At 35.7% G+C, this 18,514-nt stretch overlaps 1 protein-coding gene across 1 annotated transcript; it reads right to left on the bottom strand.

The window, feature by feature from the left end:
- Window positions 1–6,589: 6,589 nt before the first annotated feature.
- On the bottom strand, window positions 6,590–16,225 carry chmp1a (charged multivesicular body protein 1A). The gene is made up of 7 exons (XM_030137368.1): window positions 16,078–16,225; window positions 14,282–14,301; window positions 14,107–14,184; window positions 10,072–10,218; window positions 9,870–9,998; window positions 8,968–9,161; window positions 6,590–7,398 (listed from the first exon to the last, which is right to left on the bottom strand). Exons 1-7 carry the CDS (start codon window positions 16,082–16,084, stop codon window positions 7,377–7,379), a joined length of 597 nt encoding a protein of 198 aa, XP_029993228.1. The 5' UTR covers window positions 16,085–16,225; the 3' UTR covers window positions 6,590–7,376.
- Window positions 16,226–18,514: the final 2,289 nt, after the last annotated feature.

Genomic DNA, 18,514 nt, shown 5'->3' with positions numbered 1-18,514 from the left:
AAACACAACATTTTTTTAACCAATAAACTCCAAAAAAAAAATGGCTTTTTTTTTTTTTTTGCAACCTGGCATAAATCAGTGATTAACAGCAACATTGGTTTTTATTAATATGCATTATTATTTTTTGTGTTAGGTCAAATGTTAAATGCTAAAATGTCACTTTGGAGAAGGGTGTGGGTGTAGTCATTTTCCATTGTTTACAATGTGCTGATTTTCATGGCTGGGTCAGAATATTAAAAAGCAGGCAAAAATGAACATGTTTTGGATTCTATTCTATTCTATTCTATTCTATTCTATTCTATTCTATTCTATTCTATTCTATTCTATTCTATTCTATTCTCATACTTCAGTACCTGTGTTTTTCCCCCTGTCTGGGCCATGCCTTTATTTTGTTTAGTCAAACCCTGGTACTTCCGCTCTTACTCTGCGTAATTTCGTGGAACTTGACGCACATCTTCATTAATCCAATCGCAGCGGCCAAAAGCGTCACATCTCCCCCGACCCTCAGCCAATCAGCGGCGGCGGTCACATGGGAGAGGGAACAGGCCGATTTGTACCCACTGGGGGAGGATGAAGAGGAGGAGGGGGAGGAGGGGTGGCGTGGGGATTACCCATCACACAGAGACATGATTAATTTACTGAACAAAAGGAAAATGGCGGAATCACTTGAAAATAGCAGAGCTGGAGCAGCAAGAGATGAAAAATAAAGGCTCAGTTTCACTTTGTTTTGTATGATTTACAACTACAATGTATTTAAGTACCATTAAAAAGTCTCCTATACACAGAACCATCACTGTCATTTATTTTAAGGTTCTGTTTTAGGTGAATGAAGGGATGTGGACAACAGAAATGATTCATTTTAAGTTGAATCTTCGTAGTAGTAGTAATAGTTGTACTAGTAGTAATGGTCATTGTGTTCGTAGTATTAGAAGTAGTAGGAGTAGAAGTATCTAGTGGTGGTGGTTATTATTATTATTGTTATTATTATTATTGTTGTTATTATTATTATGAGTAGTAGTGTAGTAGGTCTAACTGCACTTGTATTTTCAGGAAGTGCCCCCCCCCACCCCCAAGGTTTGTCAAATGGTCATGGGTCGGTGTCATTCATAACGCTTTCTGCATGTTCATAAAAACACTCTTCAACTCTTCAAAATTCCTTATTACCATTATTTCTTTAACCCACTGCTTGGTCAATAAATATTCGTAAAAGTTAAATTTGTCACTTTTTAGATGGAGTCTTAAATACAACAGTTCTGAAGCTAAAATTTACCAGTGAACGACTCAAACATGAATATTTAATTCACTGATTCAATCCAAATTTTGTTCCAGTTTCCATCTCTTGACCTTTGACCCCTGTACTATCTATTGACAGTCATTCATTTTACTCCCAGTGGAAAAGCTAAACAACCCCACCCACCCCCTTTCAGCTCTGGTTTCCAGTTCCTCTGCCAAGTATGTTGCTTATTTGTCATCCACAACAACAGAAACAATCAGGGAACGTGACACCGCCGCCCATATCAGCAGCGTTTGCATTAGAGGGAACTCCACTCTGTCTGCCCTCCATGCCTTTTTATAGTAACCGGCTCCTGCTGTGAGTCACTTGCATATTTAAAAGGCCATTTACAGCTCATAACTTGTGTTTCTGCTCCCATGGGGGGGGGGGGGGGGGGGGGGGGTCGGGTCAGTGAGGCTGGCGGATCAGTGTTTTTCCAGTGTCGGATGGGGGGGGCTAATCCTGGATGTTAACTGTCACTGCTGGGACACTTTGTTCATCATCTATTGTGTTTTTCATGAGTTGTGCGTCCTCCTTCTGTCACCACGGTGAAGTCGAGGTGGGAGGGTGTGTGTGTGTGTGTGTGGGGGGGGGGGGGGGGGGTGGTCCTCAGCAACACTAAGACGACCTGCTGGGTTCATCGCTATGGACTCTTCTCTGACATTTCATGGAGCGACAGCCAGTAGTTATGGGGCTGCCAGGCACGCACGTCTTCTGCCTGGCATTTGTAAACCACCCCCCCTCCCACACACACGCACACACACACACACACACACACACGCACACACACACACACACACACACGACTGTCTACTTCTTTAACCACGGTATGCAAATTTACCTCACAACAAACAGAGATGGTCAAAATAACATCTTTTATAACCATATCACACCACGTCCATGTACAATGTAAATATGTAAATAATATTAAAATCCAAATTGATATAAACATTTATATTATGTCTTTTTCTCTGCACTTGCTTGTTGTATCTTGCTGCTGTTAACTGTGAAATGTCCCCATGTTGAGATAAATAAAGTTTTATCTTATCTTAAAACACAGAGAAACAGTAAAAAAAAACAATACAAACCTATGGAGTTCATTTTCTGACAATGAAGTTTTACAGTTTTGTTTATTGTAAACATGTCTGTCAAGGTAATACACTACAACTCAAACACAAACATGTGCCATACAAGTTCATCTAAATTTATTCTACAAAAATCAAACATTTTGAACTGTATCAATGTGTTACTGCCAAGTCAGAATAAGAAGAAAACATTACTACCACATTCAAATACTAATTATATCAAATCTTTGCAGGCTTATTTATGTATATTTCTTTTAATTATCATATTGATAATATATTGTCTAGTGCATATTGTACAAATTGCTGTTCTAATTGTGGTTAAGTGTTTTAATATGTATATTTTGGTGTATAGAATGTATATTTTTAGCTTTATATATATGTGTGTATATATATATTTATTTTATTTTTGTTGTAAGGATCATTTCTTTCCTGCTACTTTTTATTACTGGGCTTCTGCAGGTATCAGCAAATCTAATTTAATGTTTTTTAATACCCCTTTAAACAAATTTAATGCGCATGTCTAACTGCAGATACAGTTTTATACATAGTTTTATATACACATGACAGTTTCCCATCGTCAGGCTTTAACCAGGTTCTGGACAGTTTCTCCTCCAATCACTTCTGCTGAAACTTGCATTTTCACATTTTTCAGACATTTGTCGATATTCCCTCCATACTTTCACCACAGTATGAGCACACTCACAACACGGTATATATACCAAGCATCCGGTGTTGTGACTTTGTGTATCGGCCGAATAAATTGTGAGTAACAATACTTTTTTCCATCAAGTGTATTTAATTTTTCAATGCCTCTAGACATTGAATTTGATGCTTTTTAATGCCATTTAAGGCCTTAATTTTCACAAAATCTATTTAATTACTTCTAATGCTTTTTGATGACCTGCAGAAACCCTGTATTGTACTCGAATGGAGCAACCGCAACTCATAAATTTCCCCGTGATTAATAAAGGATTCTGATTCTATCTATCATTCTAACACAGATTATCCTGAAGTTGGATTACAATGAAATTAGGGGAAAAGTTTCCATGTCATTTAGTCTGTTACTGTAAAACTGTCTTGTTACAAGATGGAAAACATGTCATTAAAATGTGAAATTAAGATAAGGTTTGCCACAGCAGCTGAATAATACAGAGTAGAAAAAGGATAAAAGATGGGAAATGGCAAAAAGAAAACTATATATATGTTATATACATAGAACTATTAAGACAATACAAGCTTCACAAACCACTGCACAAAGTAAACCTGGACCGTGAAATGAAAAGACTTCAACAGATGGATTGAAGATTTTTATTTGAACAAGATAAATATACAAAACAAAAGTGCTTCAAATTCTGTAGAACTGAGTATAAATGACTCTCATGGTGTTAAAATGGACAAAGATGTGAAAATGTTTTCCAGACTGTAAATCTGCTCCGTCAGAGTCAAAGCTGTTCAACGAATATTTATATAATATGATCGAAAACAAAGACTCTTCTGTTGCATGAAGCACATTCTTATATCTGAGTACATTTATTTGATCAGTCTTTAATATCACTTATTCTGTCACACATCATGCATTTAGTCTGTCAGAATTACACAAATTCTTTAGGAATATGTTTTTACACAAGAAATGGTGCCATTTTCTGCAGAATTTGTTTAATTTTGACAAACTAATTTAACAAGTTAAGCTTTAACATCACTGTCTCGATGACGGAGCCAAATCTGGAGCAGTTTCGTTCATTTGGGGGAAAAAAAAACTACATTGTGTTTTTTTTTTTAGTGAAACAGTAAAACAGGATCTAAATCTAAAAAAATAAACCAAAACAAATAAGTCCTGAGTGTGACATTAAATTTGCACCTGAAAAAAGCTCCTAGAATATCAAAATACATAATGTAATAAAAATCAGAAATCATAATTTTATTATGCATATTTGTGATTTGAATACACTGAATACAAATACAAAAATGATATAAAATTCAGTTTTGGACACTGAACTTTGAAAAACATATTGAAATTAGTACGAAGAGTTAGGTCAATTTTTTTTTCCAAATTTCACATAAAAATGTATTCAATTAAATTTTTCAGTGCTTTGCATATTTTGATATTTTAGATAGCAGGCATTTTTGATATTTAGGTGAATTTTTGCCACACATTTATTTTTCATCTTGTTTTTTCAGTTTTAAATCTTTTATCAGTGTTTGCTGACAGTCCTCTGTGGAAGATGCTGCTAAATTATATTTCACTGCATTACAACAATTGCATGAATTTACATTTAATTTATTTATATAATTTCAAGTTCAAAATTAGAAACTGACAAAACAGATTTGTCTCCGTACAATCTGAGACAGATGGAGCGATTACAACACAGGTGTCAAACCTACGGCCCGTGGGCCAAAACTGGCCCACCAAAGGGTCCAATCTGTTCCATGGGATGAATTTGAGAAATGCAAAAATTCCACTGAAAATATTAAGAATCAAGGATGTTAAAATAATTTTAGTTCAGGTTCCACATACAGACCAGTATGATCTAAAGTGGATCAGACCAGTAAAATAATAACACATACATGATGACAACTCCACATTTTTCTCTTTATTTTAGTGTAAAAAAGTTAAATCCCACGAAAATGTTTACATTTACAATCCATCCTTTCACAATAAAATATGAATAACCTGAAATGTCTTAAGAAAATTTAGTACAATTTTATCAATATTCTGCCTGTTATTAAATGTTTTGTGTATTTGTAGATCCACTGTGATCTGTAAGCTGTAATGAACATAATCAACTGAGGCAGAATATTGATAAAAATGCACTTATTTTTCTTAAGAAATTTTTTTTTTTTTTATGTTTTTTTGTTGTTTTAAGTTTTTTTTTTTTTTTTTTTTATGTTATTCACATTTTTTGTGAAAGGATAGTTTGTAAATGTAAATAGTTTCATAATTTAAGTTGAGTTTTTTCACACTAAAACAAACAGAAACATTTGGAGTTGTCATTATTTATAGGTCATTATATTATTATTATTATTATTATTATTATTATTATTTTACTGGTCTGACCCACTGGATTGGTCAGTCTGTGACCCCTGAACTAAAGTTTGACACCCCTGGATTATACCGATGCAGCGAAGCTTCCGTAAATATCTGAATGAGGTTTAATGTTGCTCGCTGGGGGGGATATCTGAAGTCAAACAGCCAAAAAACATTCCTTCACCCTACTGAGTCAAAGAGCTAATAAATGTCAACCCATGACAGCTACCGCAACCAGAGCTCCCACCCGTCAGTGCCAGCGTTGAAGTGGATCTGGCTCCACTGAGACAAAAACACGTCAGTCTCGTCTGGCAGCGAGACGGATGGAAAATCTCCCCCCCCCTCTCTTCGGCTGCTCCAGTTCGCCTTCAGTGCACTTCTGTTGGCTTGTTCTCTAAACTACTGTCCTTCAGGCACTGGGAGGGGAGGGAGAAGCACCTACGCCAGCACCCAAGCATCCCATAATAAGGCGTTCAAAGCAAAAAAAAAAAATCTGAATTACAGGCAACAACAAAAAAAGGAGAACTGGGGAAAATAAAAAGTACAGATTCATTTTGACACTGAGAAACAAGGAGGCAAAGATTGTATGGAAGTCTGTTTCTGCAACTGAGGCGGGAAAAAGACGGAAAATGACAAATGACTTATGACATATAACATTACATGGACAAAAGTATGTGGACACGTTGAATTCAGGTGTTTCTTTTCTAACAGGGGTCTGGGATACAAAACAATAATGACTAATGTCAGAATATAGTTTTATATTGGGATAAAGATCATTGCATTGGGTCTGGGTTACTTTAAGGAAATATTGAAGTTTATAAACTATATAGCCAAAAGTATGTGGACACATCACATCTACAGCTGTAAGGTGTCCTGTTCATAATGATGTAAGATAAAAACATCAATATTTCCTTCAAGTTTAATGGTAGATTTTTCTTCCAGAGTGAGATGTGAAGAAAGTAGATGGTTAGTTGTCGTAGAACATTATTCTTTATAGTCAGAGCATGAAAAATATTTTAGAAATCTAGAGGTAGAACACTTAAAATCATAGTCATAGATTAAAAAAAAAATCAATGTTGGGAAAAATTGTCAAAGCCATCTCTGAGGCATTTTGGAAGCAAAGACAAGAATTTAAACCAAACCAATGCAATGATATTTATCCTAATATAAACATGACATTATGACATTAGTCATTATTGTTTTGTATCCCAGACCCCTGTTAGAAAAGAAAAACACCTGAATTCAATGTGTCCACATACTTTTGTCCATATAGTGTTTCTCTATATTTAGACTTACAGGTTCCTTTTTATCCACCACTGTGGCAGAAATGAGCTTCCATAAGATTGTCCTTTAGTCGTGTACAGTGTCGGGAAAACCTCGCAGCTTAGATGAAACTGGAAATAGCAGTTTATGATGACGTTAGTGTTTAGCATGAAAAGAACGGGCAGAATCCAGAATCATCCAACTGAGTGGTTTCTGACAGTAGGATGAAAACAGACGTACAATGACACATATATGAACATGTTTCACCCAAACAGGGAAAACACAAATCCTTTATACATTATATTCTGCTTTTTCGTTTCCATTACATTGCTTTATACAGTTTGTTAAATTTCTGTCTACACCCACAAATGTGTGATCTCGGAAAGGAGGCGCAAAAAAGGAGGGAAAAAAAGAAAGAAACCAAATGGAGGTAAAATAAGATCCAATAGGGAATTAGAGGGAGGATAGAAACACGAGTAGAGATGGATGGAAAAGGGAAGGTGAACCAAAAAGAGAGACAGACAGATTGGTGTCTTCTCAGGTGATATTTCTAGTTGGTGTGTGAGTATTTATAGAGCAGGGGGCTGGGGGGTGGGGTGGGCTGGGGGTAGGGATGGTAATCAATAGGCTCATTAAGTCCTCCCGGTAGGAACAGTTCAATAGAAACACACTCAGCTCCTGTTGCTGCCGTGAGGCTCGTCTGTTTCCTCGCAGCTGGAAAACTGTCGCTTCAGTTCCGCAGAGCAGCCAATCTGAAAGAAGAAGAAGAACAGGACGGAACGGCATCATCCACTGGACCCACATCTGAAGGAACACTCTGACTGGCTCTGATCTGCCCTGCACTGGCTCCAGTTCATAGTCACACTGATTTAAAAGTCCTTTTATTTGTTCTATATCACCTTATAACTAGGGATGTAATGGTACAGAAAAATTTCAGTTCGGTACGTTTTCGGTACAGTGAAGGAGACCAATTTACCTTTTAAATACAACCAATCTTCATGAAACAGTGCCGGCACACTGCCCTCTTTTTGTCGACTTGTCTCTCTTTATTAACATAACTGACGGGGAATCCGAAATGCTCCTAAATCGGAGACCTTAGAGAAGACGGAGGGTCTTCCAACTCTGGCTTTGTACCTGTGATGCTGCTCTGAGCTGCCATTCTAGTTCACCTTCAGCATGTGTATGATGTGTGCACCGCTTAGATGTCCATCTGGCTTTTTATGTTTTTTAATCTATTCTTGTATTTTATTCTTTTATTTATTCTTCTGTACAGCACTGTTTTCTTTTTTGAACAGTTCAATGTCTTTTAATCTACTCTGTTGTTTATTCTTCTATTTTGGTTTTAATTATTCTTCTGTACAGCACTTTGGTCCACTGCGGTTGTTTTAAAATGCTTTACAAATAAAGTTGGATTGGACTGGATTTGTTCCGTCTAGGATATCAAATATTACACATGGGTTCTGCTTGTGGACACTGCTCATAATGTGTGCGTTACGCTTCAAGGTTTATGCAGAAACTTAAGGCGTGTATTTGCGTTCTTCATATAGGCTGCATGTATTCATTCACACACACAATTAACAGTTACACATTTCACTCTTGACTTTGTACAGAGTTTCTAGTTTTGTATGAATCAATTAAGAACTAAGCCCTGCTGGAAAACCTTGTCCTAAAAACTGAATATTACGACTGAAATATGAACAGGTTTAACTCTTTCAGTGCCATGGGCCGATTAAATCGGCTTTACGAATACGACCTTTGAAGTGCCGCGGGCCGATCAGATCGGCTTTGGAGAACACGCCGGATGTTACCGAGCGGTTTCCTGCAGGATTCTTCAAATATTATAAAAACGACGCGAAATACTGAAAAATTCTGTGGTACTTTTAAGGCTTTTAAGGCTTATTAGCCCCTTAACTGTCTGGCACCGAAAGAGTTAATGGTAAAAACATACAAATGATGCAAACATGGTACTTGATTCTATGCAGACTTGTGCCCTGTTCACATCATAATATGTGAGATTGTGTAAAATGTCGAGGGTGTCTGGAACCTTTTTTCCACCACTGTATATGTAAGTGTATGATGTAAATGTAGGTTTATCACTGTCAAGACACGACACCGTAATGTCTGCTTTCCAAACCACAGTTTATGTGATTCTTCTAATTCTCAGATCATATTACAGTGTAACATCTTCCATATGACTGGTGTGTCTTTCCTTCCGTCCTTCAGTGCTTATGACTTAGTGACCACAATACGTAGTGTTGTGTGCAGAATAATCTCATTTCCGGATCTCGTGCTCTGCTTTTGTGTTTGCTGGTGGTTTTTACCGTCTGGACAGCTGGTCCTCTTTGTCCTGGCTTCGTGCGCTCTCTGCGCCCACTGAGGTGGCCCCCTCCGGCAGCTGGTTCAGCTGGTCCATCACCTCCAGGCCGCTCTCCTCCGCTATCTGGTGGATCAGGTCATCCACCTGATCCTGTGGCGTGGTCAGGGTCGTGGCTGAGCTCATGGAGTCCTCCATCACCTGGTGGAGAAAACACACAGACGGTCACGCACAGGAAACACTTCAATACTGGACTTAGGACTAAACTGAATTACTAACTGATTTAACCCTTTAACCCCTGAGACATGATTCCAGATAAAGGTGTTGCTGTGAATCTGTGTCTGTTTCAGGTTCATTAAAGCTGCTGTGAATATGTGCTTGTGTTCCTTTTCTTCAGTGGTTTTGTTTTACTGTGTGTTTTAGGGTCAAAACAGGTGGAATAACAGAGAAAGACAAAGAGAGGAACAGAAGTTTGACAGGTTTTTACTAAATAAGGCACTCAGAATGTATATCAATAAGAGATTTAGGATGTTGAACATGAACTGTGAACTGGAACACACTGAAAAACAGGGATTTAAATTTGGGCCCAGAAGGATTTTTTTGGGTTCTTTTTCTTCTAAATCAGTCCAGCTGCTTTTTGACACCTGATTGAACTCCATAAAGCACTTCCGTGGTCAAAACTCCATAAAAACACAATAAAAAAATAAAGGAAAATTACCACAACACTGGAAACAAAAAAACACAAGGAAAACAGTGTAAAAAAAAAAAAAAAAAGTCTATTTTTATAGCGAGTATAAATCGGTCTCACTCACTGCTCTGTGTTTTACCCCCTGTTACACAGGCGGTGGCGGGGGGGGCACTGAGCATGCTCAGATGTCTAAGGAAAGGAAAGTGTATGTGGGTACTCACTGAGGTGTGGACATCCAGGTTCTGGACCTGGGTTTCAAATTTATCCATAACTGCTGAAACCTTCTGCAGGTCCATGGAACCCAGAGCTTTGTCCAATGCTTTCGTCACCTGGCCCATGTTTTTGGTCACCTGATGAGAACAGAAAGCATTAGTACGATTATCGGAAGGCAGACCTGGGTTTGTGAGCTCAATGGGTACTTACTCCCTTCATGGTGACGGCGGTCTGAACTTTAGAGGCCACCGCGTCGACTCGAGACGCCATGCGCAGCCAATTAATGCCTTCGTTTTTTTTCCGGATGGCATTCTCTGCATACACTCGGGCACAGTCCACATTTTTCTGCTGCAGAGCCTGATGAGGAAGAACAGCAAGAAATAAGAGACAATGAGTCTTATATCCTGATCTGACATAATTACATCTGTCACTTTTTCTGTAAAGGTACATTATTTTTCTTAGTTTAATCCAGATGTAATTTCAGTTCCCTCTAGATCTATCATCATGGTATTGAGTCAACATCTAGACCAGGGGTGTCAAACACATGGCCCGTGGGCCAAAACCGGCCCGCCAAAGGGTCCAATCAGGTCCATGGGATGAATTTGTAAATTACACAGAAGATATTAATCATTTTAGTTCAGGTTCCACATTCAGACCAATTCAATCTCAAGAGGGTCAGATCAGTAAAATACTGTCATGACAACCTATAAATACTGACAATTTTTCCATCCAATTTTTTTCTCTTTGCATTATTGTAAAAAAAAAAGTAAAATTACATGAAAATATTTGCATTTACAAACTATCCTTTCACAAAAAATGTAAAGAATCTGAACAAATATGAACAACATGAAATGTCTTAATAGAAGTCAGTGTAATTGTACCAATATTCTGCCTGTTACTAAATGTTATGTGTATTTGTAGATCAACTGTGATCTGTAAGTTGTTATATACATGTGTGAATGATAACTGAGGCAGAATATAGTTAAAATTGCACTTATTTTTCTTAAGAAATTTCAGTTTGATCATGTTATTCCCATTTTTTAAAGGACAGTTTGTAGAAGTAGACATTTTAATCACGTAATTTTACTGTTTTTACTCTAAAACATAGAGAAAAGTTTGGGGTTGACATTATTTCTACATTACTGTGTTATTATTTTACTAGTGTGGCCCTGCTTTAGATCATATTAGGATGAATATGGCCCTAAACTAAAATGAGTTTGACACCTCTGATCTAGACAAACAGATACTACAGTATTTTGTTTAATGTGTTTCAACAGTAAACAAAATCATTACCTCTTTTTTCCTTTTGTGACTGAGCAGCTCTAAGTCACGGTGCCGCTAGTTTTTTTTCCACTTGCTGCCGTCACAACTATTACATAATCAGTGCATCGTGACTATTCGAGTGAATCACAGTTATTTTACACATTACTGATCTAATCATTTCCATTCACCTGTATAAACAGTTAGGGAAAACTAACAGAAATAACACATTTTATCACCATTTCCACACTGGTTCCCAGTGGTTGACTGACATTCTATTCAAGTGTAACTTTACTTCTATTCTGACACCACACATGTATCATTCTCAGTGTAACTACAGGTTTGAAGAAGCTGAAATAAGGCCTTTTTAAGATGTTTTTGAAGGCATATTTGGTTAAAAATGCTGGAGTTGCATTGACATAAGTGGTTTCCATCAGACAATGGACAGTAGCAGCTTAAGAAAGAAGGTATTTTACAAAATGTTTCTTAAAAAATGCAGAAAATCAGTGTGCAACCTTATTTTGGATAATCAGAACTAGTTAATGTGATTAATGAATAAGGTGACTGATGTCTGTTTTAAATGATATTGAAAACATCTGCTTTAAGACATAATCGTATATATGACTTACTTCATTTCACAAACCTGCTGTTCACATTCATGCTGAATATTCCTGTCATTTGTGTGTCATTGTGTTTCAAGTGCTTTTATGTTGATGCTACAGAAATAATCCTTTCTACACTGTAGGTCTGCTCATCTCAAATGCATGTGAGCTTTTCAACAGGATATGAGAAGTGAACACTATCATGACTCAACAGGGAAATATCTGTTGTCTGTCAGACGACAAGGGCTGGGCTTTGTTGCTCCATAAGATCAACCACATTATTATTATTATTATTATTATTATTATTATTATTAATAATAATAATAATAATAATAATAATAATAATAATAATAATAATAATAATAATAATAATAATGTAACGTCTAAAACAATCATGCATTTAAAAACAACACAGCAGCCAAATGTTGATGTTGTGAATACATAGGTTCTTATTTCGCCCTTAGATACACAATGTACTAGTTGTTCAAAGTTAAGGTTGCACTGCCCCCTGCTGATCACTCTAACTGATACAATATTCACTATATGGACAAAAGTATGTGGACACATTGAATTCAGGTGTTTCTTTTCTAACAGGGTTCTGGGATACAAAACAATAATGACTAACGTCAGAATATAGTTTTATATTGGGATAAACATCATTAACCATCTGTAGACAAAACACTGGTTTATGTTCATCTATAAAGCTCTGCTGGGTAAACTCCCAGAATACCTCTGTAATCTTCTTTGTTAGCTCTAGTAGTTTCCATCTACGTTCCTCCAAGTAGTTGCTTTCGATTGTTCCCTGAGTTCTAACAGACTTTGGAAAAACATCATTTTCCAACCATGCACCATGGTCATAGAATAATCTTCAAAACACTGTAAAACTACATACATTTATTTCTTTTCATGATTTTAAAAGTATCATGGAGAATGCAGTGGAGGATTACCACTGTTTTTCTTGATGCCATTATGGTTGAATAGTTGTTATTGTGTTTAATTGGTCATTGTGTATCATGTATGTGTTTTGTATTGTTTGGACTTTGTATGGCTGCTACCTTGGCCTTGCAAAACAGATTTCTTATCTAAATGGGACTTCCTGGTTAAATAAAGGTAAAATAAAAAAAAAAACATTTAAAAATTGCATTGGTTAGTTCTGCCTCAGAGATGTTTTTTTTAATTGATGTTTATAAACTATATGGACAAAACTATTAGGACACATCGTGCCTACAGCTGTAAGATGTCCTTTTCACGATGATTTGACATAGAAACATCAATATTTCCTTAAAGTTTGATGGGAGATCTGTCAAATGTCAACAAAGTAGATGGTTAGTTGTGGTAGAAAATTATTATTTACAGTCAGAGCATGTAAAATATTTTAGAAATTTAGAGGTAGAAACTTTAAAATTATAGTCATGGATTAAAAAAAAAAAAAAAAATCAATGTTGAGAGAAATAAAGCAAAAAAGGTAAAAGTCTACTCTTTTAATCTGTCAGACAGAAAAGAAAAGGAAATCTTTTTATCTTAAGTAAAAACCATCTCTGAGGCATTTTGGAAGCAAAGATAACAATTTAAACCAAACTAACTAATGTAATGATACCTATCCCAATATAAAACTATATTATAACATTAGTCATTATTGTTTTGTAATCCCAGACCCCTGTTAGAAAAGAAACACCTGAATTCAACATGTCCACATACTTTTGTCCATTTGTGTATATCCAGTCATGCTTTTTAATATTTAATTGAGAAAAGAGTAAGAGGCTCAGATGTCAAGAGCCACACCCAAACACTGACAGAACAAAAAAACAAACAAACAAACCCCCCTCCACTTTATCTGTTAAGGGATAAGATCAGGACTAATAACAGCAGGGGGATGTCAGTGCAGAACTGGATGTTTTACATTGTTCACTGGTTCTAAACATGAACGTGAAAGAGTTCAGCTGGTTAGACTACTTCAGATATAACAAAGGGACAACCACTGCTGCCCATTCAACATTTCTGAGGTCACTTTTTATTTTTAATCCAAATGCATCTTCCTGTTATTTTCACGCCTGGATCCACGGTGAAAAAAATGTACATATAGGAACCATGTTTCATGTCAAAATCATGCCGTCACGTATATGTGTGCATATGTGTGCGTGTGTGTACATACATCTGAAGGTAATTTATATATTTTTGTATGTATGTAAATTATATTTGGCTGTATATACACTTAATAAAGGTCCAGGACTTGGGGTGGGGGGATAGTTGGATAGAAACTTGATTTAACAGTTTTATGTTCAAGTTGTATGTTCCTGATTATATATTTGTAAAATCACCTTGATAAAAAAACAAAACAAAAACAAAACATGCAGTCTTGATACCTTCACTTCAGTTTCCTCACCTTCTTGACTTTGGCTTGTTCCTTTTCAGATTCCTTCTCTGCCTTTTTGGCCAGTCGCTCCAGTTGCTTGGAGGTAAACTGTGACCCACAGAGACAGAGCAACAGCAAATAAATGAAGAGTCCACAACAACAAATCATGTCAAGCTGAAATGCAACCTTTTTACAAGATACATACCTTTAACTGGAAGAGTGTATCTGTGTGGAGACATGAGAGACACAATTAGGTATAAAAATATCAGTAGTTTTTACTTGTCTTTTAGTTTAATGTAATCTTAGTTTTACTTTGAGAACTCTTTTTTTTTTTTTTTTTTTTTAACTTAATTTTGTTTTATTTGTTTTTAAGATGTGAGGAGAACCTTGATTAACAGAAGGTTAAAATGACTGAAATCAAATATGTTTATGAAATTCAACCAAATTTTTGTAACACATTTGTTTAATTGTATTTTCCCAGGAGTTTCACCATTCATTACAGTTCTTTAAGCAAAATGCTGAGTCATACTTCACCAAATTCACTTCCATATTTTATCGTGGGTACTGAAAAGAACCTAAGGTTTATCATGGGTGTTGACTTCTCTCAGAATCCAATGGAATATTTTTCCTTAAGTTTGCTGAAGGCTTGATGACTTTTTTGTTACTGTTATATGACTGACAATTATACAGTTGTGCCTAATTTTGGGCCTATATTATAATAGCACTGACAAAATAATTCAAAGAAACAAAATCAACATGATTTTGAACTTTGCAAATAATACAATAATAGCATACAATGCCTTTTTGGTAAAATTACTTAACTCAAAAAACTGCCACATTTTCATGACAAAAAAAAAAAAAAAATCAAAACATTACATCTTTTCAGAAAAGCCACTGTGAAATTACTCACTTCAAGCCCTGAAAATCCCGTAAAAACTCAACAGAATTCTGGTGGGACTGATTAAACGGAATCAAAATTTTTTCTATTGTCTTATCTAAATGTAGTTGATGTAGATTTTGGATTTCGAAAATATCAATCAACATTAATAAACCAAACAGTACATTGATTAATTAATAAAGGAATAATTTACAAAGAAAATCATTAGTTGTAGCCATACATAAGATATGATTTACTAAATGTTTGTTAAAAGGTCTCATTCTGTGTAAAGTCATTTTACTCCCATACACCTCGAATCATTAACAGTGGGGAATAAAACAAAATTCAAGTTGATTTTAACTTTAACTCTGTTTCATTTCATTCACCTTGAATTATATTGCAGGTTTAAGTTTTCATGTGTTTTGTCATTTTTGTTTTTATTTCAGTCCCTTCTTCATTATGCTTTCACTGTTAGTTTTAATTATAGCCCTACCCTGACAAAGAATGTGAATGGTTTTGATATTACATATATAATCTCATTCTTAATACTGTAAAAACAACAGATAAAAGAAACACAAAGTAAAAGGCTGACAGGTTATTAATATTAACTGTATACTACCATTTTTCTTTCAGTAGGTGGTGTCAAAGTAATTCAGAAAAGGAAAAATGTTAAATATGGTATATTATAAGGATAGTTTGATTAAAAATTTGGCTCACAACTAAGATAAAACACTTCATTTTTCACCCTTAAGTTAATACACAACCCTATTTTCAGAAAATAGGGAGGAGTCAATAATGAGAAGCATGAACACAGTGGGACATTCCTAACACAACAGTCACTTTCTATGAAAACCAGGGAGCGCTACAACACACAAGGCGTTAAACCAAACCTAAAGACCACTTTACTGATTAATGACAAATTAATATCTCAACACAAAAAACATTGGTGTTGTAAATTTAACCTACACGTAACTGAAGTAATAACAAGTGGTTATAACGTTAGCTAACTACCCACCCAAGCTAACAGGCTAACGTCAGCTATCTATCATTAGATGGGTGGTTTCACAGACAACAGAAGCCAAATGTACCATGACAGACATTAGAAACAATCCTTCAAGACATACCGTCCATCTCCAGACGAATATGAACCCAGTGGAATGAAGTAAATCTAACTTTAACCTCTCCGACGAGCTCGTTTTTATTTTGTTTTGATCTCACCGTCTGACAAACACTTTTCCGGGTTCAGGAGAGGTCACGTGATCATGCATCGTCTCTTCTTCTTCGTTTCCGTCCTGGTTTGGGGTGCGCTACCGCCCCCACTGTCGAACATTATTATCACAACACGGCTTTATTTCTTTATACTAGGGGTGTCAAAACATACGGCCCATGGGAAAAAACAGCCCGACAAAGGGTCCAATCCAGCCCATGGGATGAATTTATGAAATACTAAAATTAGACTGAAAACATAAACAATAAAGAATGGGCTCAGCTGGCTGACAGGCAGCTGTCTGTACCGATAAGGCAGCAGCCAACACCAACTGTACTCCCAGTCATCATTGCCCATTTTTCTGACACCTTAGCTTGTGTATCCTCTTTTATTTGGACATTTTACCAGGGAGTATCTCACACTACCTTTTTTTTTTTTCTACTTGTCTTGTCCAGCGTTCTAACAGCAGAATGGTAGTCTGGTTCCTCCTGGTGCTGAACAAATTTGCTTTGCCAAGGGTAACTTCATAAAGTATATGAAGCGCCCTTTGATATTCTACGGTATTTGTTATGAGTTTTGGTGAACCACATTTCGATGCTGGACCTGACATGGGGGGGGTGGGGGGGTGGGGTAGAAGAAGGGGAGAGAACAAGAGAGAAGAAGGTGGTGAAGACCCTCACAAGAAAATATCAACAATACAAACAGTAACAACCATGGAGACAATTATGATGGTAACAATAACTACAACCTGAACTGGGTAAACTGGGCAGAAGAGAGAGAAAAACTGAACAAAACAAACAAAACTACAAACAACAACAACAACAACAATGAAATACATACGACCTATGAAATGATGACTACAAGAAAAGAAAGTATGAACAAAATATTGTATACCATGTTTGCACAAATAATGCCTATAACAAATAATACCAGTAAGAAATCCACACATCAGTTGTTCACATTAATCTGCTGAGTGAACAAGGCAAACAGACTGAGATGAAGGACACAGACAAGGAAAATAAATAAATAAATAAATAAATAAACAATAAAGAATTTAAATTATTTTAGTTTAGGATCCACATACAAACCAATATGATCTAAAGTGGATCACACCAGTAAAATACTATCATAATAACCTAGAAATAATGACAACTCCACATGTATCTCTTTATTTTACTGTAAAAAAAAAAAAAAAAAAGTAGTTAAAATTACCAAAAAAAATTAACATTTGCAAAGTATCCTTTTACAGCAAATTTGATTAATCTGAACAAATATGAACAACCTGAAATCTTTAAAAGAAGTAAGTGCAATTTTACCAGTATTATGCCTAAAATTAAAAGTTTTGTGTATTTGCAGATCCACTGTGATCTGTAAGTTGTAATGTGCATATGAGGTGTAAATGTTAAGTTGAGACATAGTATTGTTAAAATTGGACTTATTTTTCTTAAAGACATTTGTAATCAAAGTAACATAAGAAAGAAAAACTGTCTGAACTAACTAAACATATCGTACAGCTGCATGTATTATATGCCACTGCACCACCTCGGTTCTGAATTTAATACACTGACTGCTGACTGTGCGGACCTACTCATTAAATCTGTAAGGAATTACTATGAACAGGATGACAAGGCGGACTACTTAGTGGCTCACCAGTTCCAACCAAATCCCTCTGATTAGAACAGCTTCAGGTATGATTATATAGATCCAAGAACGATTCATGACAAGTAAGAGGCCTTTATGCTTCTTTATACACATCCAATCAAATTCTGATACGGCCTCGTTCATATGTTAAGAATCTGCAGATTATATTTTAGAAAGGAATTCCATAGAGTCATTAGAAACAATGGGCCTCATGCAAGACACCATATATGTACAAATCTCGTACTTTTGTTCCTATCCTACATAATATCTTATTTTGTTTGTATGTATAGATTTGTGGGATTCACCTGTGTTTTCTTATTTTTATTTTTACTCCAAGTCAGAAAATGTTTACGAGTGGTCAAATGCATTTTAACAACCGACCTCAACACCTTTAAATCCCTTTTAAAAACTAATTTATTTAAGATTGCTTATAATGTTAAACTGTTTTACATTCATATACTTGCCTTTTGCACCTGCTTTTTATCTGTTTTTAATGTGTTCAGTTTATGTTTTTAGCTGCTGTTTGAAAAGTGTCTTTGAGTACCATGAAAAGCACTGTACAAATAAAATGTATTATTATTATTATTATTATTATTATTATTATTATTACTTAAATAAGAGAAAAATGTCACAGCACAGGAAGAAAAACAGGAACACATCTAATTTAGATTATTTGACATTTTAGAGGAATTTTTATTACTAATTATTAAACA

The sequence above is a fragment of the Sphaeramia orbicularis genome, chromosome 6, assembly GCF_902148855.1.
Source record: "Sphaeramia orbicularis chromosome 6, fSphaOr1.1, whole genome shotgun sequence".
NCBI lineage: Eukaryota > Metazoa > Chordata > Actinopteri > Kurtiformes > Apogonidae > Sphaeramia > Sphaeramia orbicularis.
This window is presented reverse-complemented; position numbering and strand designations above follow the sequence as displayed.

Excerpts from the sequence above, each read along its gene's own strand:
- chmp1a (XM_030137368.1), bottom strand. Across the intron at positions 10,219-14,106 it reads AACAAGCCAAAGTCAAGAAG|GCTCTGCAGCAGAAAAATGT; the intron begins GTGAGGAAACTG and ends CTTCCTCATCAG. Across the intron at positions 9,162-9,869 it reads ACCTGGATGTCCACACCTCA|GTGATGGAGGACTCCATGAG; the intron begins GTGAGTACCCAC and ends TTTCTCCACCAG.